General features: G+C 40.1%; 1 protein-coding gene across 2 annotated transcripts; it reads right to left on the minus strand.

Moving 5' to 3' along the window:
* Nucleotides 1–1,120: 1,120 nt before the first annotated feature.
* On the minus strand, nt 1,121–4,575 carry LOC144714553 (complex 1 family protein / LVR family protein). 2 transcript variants are annotated; one of them, XR_013584388.1, is made up of 4 exons: nt 4,284–4,575; nt 2,095–2,222; nt 1,911–2,030; nt 1,121–1,487 (listed from the first exon to the last, which is right to left on the minus strand). XR_013584388.1 is itself a non-coding variant. In XM_078589309.1 (3 exons), exons 1-2 carry the CDS (start codon nt 4,522–4,524, stop codon nt 2,131–2,133), a joined length of 333 nt encoding a protein of 110 aa, XP_078445435.1. In that variant the 5' UTR covers nt 4,525–4,575; the 3' UTR covers nt 1,816–2,030; nt 2,095–2,130. The 2 variants fall into 2 exon arrangements, 1 of the variants encoding a protein (XP_078445435.1); XM_078589309.1 differs by lacking the exon at nt 1,121–1,487 and having other exon boundaries at nt 1,816–2,030.
* Between the last annotated feature and the right edge of the window lie 2,527 nt (nt 4,576–7,102).

Here is a 7,102-nt window from a genome sequence, read left to right on the forward strand (position 1 = left end):
CTTTTTCTGGCTGTGCTCCCAAACAGAGGGCCACCCGATTTAAAACGAGCATTACGAGGGGAAAGACATGAATGCCCATAGTGGTCTAAAGACGGCAATGTACCTACAGAGTGTCGGATATCATGATCATCGACCACGATTGGATGTGCAAACAAGGACAAGAACAGAGCCTAGACAGATCATATTAGAATATATGTGATTAATCCTTTTGCAGATCCCTGGGCTTTGTATGCCTTAAAGGCATCTATGTGAACTCACACTTTGAGTATCTATATTATTGTTCTATGATGCTTCTTCGGGTCAAGTTGAAGAAGAACAGTTGGAATACTTTCAACATTTTAAAGGGACTGCCATGCAACTAACAATTAGCAGTATCATTCAGAAATTCGCCAAAATTTCCAGATTTTTATGAGAATCAAGATTTATATTTCACATGACGACTTTATTGAAAAACAAGGCCTTTCATAAAAGTTAATAATCAATCAATTAGTAGTATCATTCAGAAATTTGCCAAAACTTCCAGATTTTTATGAGAATCAAGATTTATATTTCACATGATGACTTTATTGAAAAACAAGGCCTTTCATGAAAGTTAATAATCAATCAATTAGTAGTATCATTCAGAAATTCGCCAAAATTTCCAGATTTTTATGAGAATCAAATTTATATTTCACATGAAGACTTTATTGAAAAACAAGGCCTTTCATAAAAGTTAATAATCAATCAATTAGTAGTATCATTCAGAAATTCGCCAAAACTTCCAGATTTGTATGATTATCAAAATTTATATTTCACAAGATGACTTTATTGAAAAACAAGGCCTTTCATGAAAGTTAATAATCAATTGCACTTTTGCACAGAAAAGACTATCTCACTAAAATGTGTTTAGAAGACTAATTACAATATCCAAAACTTAGAGCCCTATCCATGTTAATCCTTTTTATTTGATATTTTGATGAGAATTTTAAGGCAACAGTCTTTTTCATAAACTGACGCTCATCAATTTAAGAATCGGGCTTACAGAGAGTCAGAACAATCGTCTGTAAAATAGATATTAGCAATCTATGGAAGATTCTCACTCGGAATCTGATACAGTCTCCTATGAGTGACACAATTCGAATTAAGTAATTGTACACACTTTGATATATTGAACACAATTTCAGAATACACGTACACACACCTTGGTTACAAGTTATCTTACAGGACGACCCACACCTTCCAATCTCTTAAGGTTGACTTAAGAGCCTTAGGAAAACCTCCCCACTTCTTCTAGTGAGGATTCTTCCTCTGCATACATACATAAGTACACCTATTTATACTATCCTACTTTAAACAGTTATGTCTTCAGTTGTCTTCTTGGAACATATCCAAAGGTGGTGTCTGTTGGATGCCACCTCTGGATTCTTCATGAAAGGATGCCACTGTTGGTTGTGCTTCTTCAGATGCTTCAGTTAGGTTGTTATGCTGAATTCGTGCTCCAACAGATCCTAATGATGGAAGGCCATTATAACTGTCATAACTGCCACTTTTCAACACAGATTTATTTCTTCTTTTGTATACTTTAGGAAGGTTCATATCAGAATCTCACTATTAACAGGGTGAATACACCTCTAGAATCATTTTCATAAAAGAGGATGACACTTGATTTGTCAATTTATTGTACTCAGTTCTTCGTTCACATCCTATTTTAATTCACCCAAATATTTTCTTCCCATACCATATCATAAGTGGGCGAAGAAATTAATGAATCTTAACTATTTCTATCATAGACCAAAGATCTAATAGAGAGAGATAATGACTACTTGCAACATAAAATGTCGTTGAAGAAAAAATGAAAAAAATCATCCTAACAATCTCAGCACTTGTCTAAAACATTAGTTTTTTTGCATAGTTGCGGTCCGCAAAGTTACCTCATGAAATCACTAAAAAAATACCCGCTTTTGCTTCGTACAAAGTACTATGAAGTCAAGTCCTCCAACTTGAATTATTCATTTAGGGTTTCCTTGGAAAGACTCAGCCCAATCTTCCACCTGTAACAAACAATTAGCTTTAGAAAGACTTAACTCTAACCAAAGAATTCACTTCCAAACATACACATGTGACGTGCACATAGGCCTGAAAAATGATGCTTCAACACTTCTTCGCTCGGGTGGTTTCTGACAGGAGTTCCTCGGAAGGGATTTCCAGAGTGGCTCCGGCGTGCTCTTTGATGGGTTTTACTTCTGCACAATGAAAGATATTGTTACGGATGTCGGACGGCAGCATTCTTGGCTTTGGGAATGACAACCATGAAAAAGTAATATAAATACAAAGGTCATAATAAAACGTCTAAAAAAAACAGAGAACTTATTCACCCCGTTTTCAAATTATTTTGGCTAATGAATTTGAGATCTAACTCAAGAATTCTGCACTATAAAATAGAGTCTGGATCTGAACCCTCCCTCATATTTACTCACTAACTCTATCTCCTCTCCCTCTGACACCCTTGGAAATTTCCCTCCTCCCGACAGAAACTCTGGCATTCTTATTAGGATCTCTCTGGAATCTGTACTAATAATGACGGGAAACGTGCTTCCCTAGCTTCAATATGCTAATCAACATAACAGATGTTCGTCAAATTTTCTTATTACCATGAAACTGCTAAGCTGCCATAGAGTTTATTACAAACAATGTGAAGACGAAAAATGTGTCAAATTCTTGAAAGGACGTAAAAGTTTTTTTCTAGGATAGAATCCAAAAGGTATTCTTTACATCATCTCGTTCTACAGGAGTACACGTTATACGGTACGATATCCAACGATACAACACGTTAAAAAACAAGGCATTTCTAGGAGCATGCACACGGTTAAGAAAAAGTTCAAGAACCTCAAGTCTCTATTGGGGGTGTTTTCTTAATTTGGCTTTAGCGTAGTTTCCTTGAAATATTTGTAACTTTTCCCAATAAGGGAAGTCAAGAAGTTATCACGTGAAGGCGGGAGATGATACCAAGGGAGGGTGGCAGGCACTAATCTGCACATGTCTAATAGATGCTCTTATATTTTCCTTACACTGTTTTATCCCCGTTTCCTTCCCCGATAGAGCCATGTATCAAAGACTTTATCAAAATCAAAAACCTATTACGACATTCAAATGGGCAGTTGAATCTTTTGGGGCCAAAATTTCATACATTCGTAGCCACAAAAGTACCAAGGGACATCTCAAAACAACACAAGATAAATCACTATAAAAAAACATGATATAAGGCGCACACCCAATTAAAAAAAAGCAACCTATTAAAGAAAAACAGTCCAGCAAAACGCATCATTGTTATAGATAATCTCGATGTAAATGATTAAATATCATAATTATAAGAAAAAATGTCACAATTAAGTGATCACATAGAGATTGATCATCTCTAATCGACCATATATCATTCCTTCAGTCAAATAAAAGTCTCGCAGGAGCCCAAAATTATTTTAGGATATCATGCAGATCAACACCCATTAGCCCGTGAGTGGATTCCAGTTTTCTGACCATCATTTAATTCGAACAACATTAAATTAATGTCCAGATCTCGCCAATAGTAAATTAAAACAGAAACCCACCAATACATGAATGACGCGCAGATAAAACAGTAGAGGACATGAAAGAAGAGACGTTTCCGTTTGTCAGTAGTCGGAAATAATAAATAACTTTTATTTCTAGAACATACATGAAAAGTTCAGAAGAAATTAACGGTAGCATGGACTGAAATTTCATCAGAAATAATGGAATGATATGCAGAAAATGTGAGAGGGAATGGAAGGCAACGTATCATATATTAGCTTCTCTCAGATCTTTAAGAGAAAAGGGAATCGGATGGCGCATATTTTGGTATTATGTCTTAAAAATACATCAATAAAAGTGTGACCATGAGCATCAGCCGAGGTAACCAACGTCAATTTTTTTCAAAAAACGAAAATCCGGGTAAGGCCTAGTCTCAATCTGCAGTAGAACCTCAAAACAAGCGAAAACCCGAATTTCTCCGCAAAGTCAAGCATCAAAAACACAGAATAAAACATGTTCAAAACCTAATTCTTCAGAAGCAAACCCCAGAAAATGAGAAACTTTGATGCAAAAATTAGAAAGCGCGGATAAAAAAGCACTACCGAAACCACCACAAGCGAAAACCCGAATTTCTCCGCAAAGTCAAGCATCAAAAAGAGAGAATAAAACATGTTCAAAACCTAATTCTTCACAAGCAAACCCGATAAAATGAGAAACTTTGATGCAAAAATTAGAAAGCGCGGATCAGAGAGCACTACCGAAACCGCCACGAGAATTGCGCTTCGCCTGGACAATCATAGTCAAGATGAAGTGCGAGGCTTCCCGCGCCTCGTCAAGCAGCCTGCGGATCTCCGCCTCGGACGAAACTCGTCGATTCTCTTCGAACTTGTTGCGAACTTCCAACGCCGATTGGGTGAGCATCAGCGCGTCCCCCGCAAAAGTCTTCCTCGTCGCCCGCAACAAAGCCCTGTACGCGCTCAGCGCCTCGCCTCCCGCCATGATTTAGCTCAATCTACCTCTCTCCTTCTGGAAATGACATCTATTTTGATTTTTGAACTTACTTCTGAGCTATATATGCATAGTTTTTTTTTTGCCGGAGGCAGGTACTAAGTATAGTTCCGGATCGTCCCGGACGTGGACGACGGACGGGACTGGACGAGTTTCGTTCCGTCTATCATCCGGAGTCTGTGTATGGACGAAGGGCGGGCCGAATTTTCGTCTGACGGTACAAAAACCGTCCGTCCAGTCCTCCCGGAACGAATTCTCGTCCCGTCTGGGTAAAAAACCGTTCTGTAGGGTTCGCCCGTCCCGATACTGGTACCAGATGCCGGTATCGGGATGGATGCTGTGTCGGAAAGGCATTTTCCGGTATCTATTTTTTTCGATATCTGGATACCGGATATCAGTTGCTACAGTGCCGATATCCGATACCGAAATCCGTCTCGATGTCGGCATCCGTCTCCGTCTCAACGGGGCAGATGACGATATCGGATATCGGATGCGGATATCGAAAACCGATATCCGCATCGAATTATTATAAAAATAATTTTATTTATTAGATATCCCGCATTTCGCATAGATAACATGGGCACGGGTGAACCGGAAGAGCTTTCTATTTGATCATACATCTCAACTATTATATACAGTTGTGGATTTTTAATTTTTTCCATATGGGATAGAAGGATTCGGGTTTTGTGTTAAACTCGGAATCCCTTTATCCCGTATGGAAAGATATATAAATTTTTGTTTCTATTTATTGTACGGTGTACTCATTAATTAAATAATATATGTAACACTCTTAAAATTTAGCGATAATAGATGTAAACAATATTTTTATATTAAATAATATATTGGCCTCATTTAATTTATACAGAGAAAATTTTCTAACATCTTCCATGTGGGATAACGGGATTCAGAATTTACATTAACTTTGAATCCTGTTATCCCATATGGAAGAAAAAAAATTTGAACACTATATATTAATTGGCATTGCTCATAAATCAAAAACCATACAATGCATATAAAACTAACAGGTAGAATGTGAAGTGAAGTTTATTTTTATCGGTCGATACCGGTTCCGATATCCAGATACCGGTTCCAATATCCGGTTATCGAAAACCGATATCCGGTATCCGATACCCTATTCGTCCTCACCCCCCAATATCCGATACCAATATCCGTCTAACCCATTCTAGACGGATATCCGACACCGTCCCATTTTTTCTCGAATATTGGATATCGGTTGTCCGATACCGGATGACGGACGGATATCGGTTGGGTGAACACTACCATCCCGTCCCTTGTCCCGGATGAAGAAAAAACCTTTTTATATTTTTAATATATTAATACATATTTTTCTAAGTTTTTAGGGAAATATGGAGTAGAGAGAATCCAAATGGACAACTGTACAATTATTTTTTCGCACGAAAAAAATACAGGGACTTTGATGCAAATTGTCATAGCGAGGCCACGTGGCTACATCTCAACCGCCGGACGTGAATCCCGTCGTTTTTCGTCCACATTCATCCGTCCATCGTCCGAGAGCTCCGAATGGACGATTTTTTCGTCCCATGGGACAGAGATCGTCCCGGCTAGCGGTCCCCAAGACAAATTTTTGTCCCGAATTTCGTCCATACCTTGGGATGAGACGAGTTTTTGGTCCCGGGATGAAAAAATTGACCCGTCTACGTCCCTGAACTATAGGTACTACCCCAAGGGTCGTGCTGGTAGACCGACACAAGAGCCTTGCAGGTAGACCGACCCAAGGGCCATGCTCATAGACTGACCCAAGGGCTGTGCTCGTAGAACGACACAAGTGCCATGTTTGTAGACCAACCCAAACGCCATGCTAAAAGACCTACCTAAGAATCAGCCCCGCAGACCAACCTAAGGGTTGTACTCGTAGGCCGACCCAAGGGTTGTGCTCGTACTCGTAGAATGACACAAGTGCCATGATTGTAGACCAACCCAAATGCCATGCTAGAAGACCGACCTAAGAATCGGGCCCGTCAACAAACCTAAGGGTTGTGCTCGTAGACCGAGCCAAGGGTCGTACATGTAGACCGACCCCAGGGCTGTGCTCGTAGACTGACCTAAGGGTAATGCTCGTAGAACGACCCAAGGGCCATTGGTGGCGACGACGTCAACGCACCATCTTCGGACGCGCCGCCACCGTCACCCGAGACGTCCTGCATCATGACTCTTTGCCAACATCAAATGCAGAACTGACCTGATAACGACCAAGTCAACGCACCGGCATCAGTCGCGTCTCCACCTACACACGCCCTGTCACGCATCATGACACGTCGTCAACGCCAGATCCAGAACTGCCCTTTGACGTGACATAATAACACGTCGTCTACTTTTATTTTATTTCTCATATTTTCTCCTTCCTCCAAGGCCTATATGTAGGCCAATGTTGCACGACACACGTAGTGAATCTATTTTCAAGAATTGAAGTTTTATTCTTCTTGGAAGATTTGCCCTAACTCTCTCCCCCTTCTCCGGTCGCCGTTATCGCCGCTCGTCGTTGCCACCGCCGCCCCTCCCCGCGCAGACAAGCTGCTCGCGCAGGCCG

This window comes from Wolffia australiana, chromosome 17, assembly GCF_029677425.1.
Source record: "Wolffia australiana isolate 7733 chromosome 17, ASM2967742v1".
Classification (NCBI taxonomy): Eukaryota; Viridiplantae; Streptophyta; class Magnoliopsida; order Alismatales; family Araceae; genus Wolffia; species Wolffia australiana.

Excerpts from the sequence above, each read along its gene's own strand:
- LOC144714553 (XM_078589309.1), bottom strand. The coding sequence starts at position 4,524 with ATGGCGGGAGGCGAGGCGCTGAGCGCGTACAGGGCTTTGTTGCGGGCG. Across the intron at positions 2,223-4,283 it reads CAATTCTCGTGGCGGTTTCG|AAGTAAAACCCATCAAAGAG; the intron begins GTAGTGCTCTCT and ends TTCATTGTGCAG.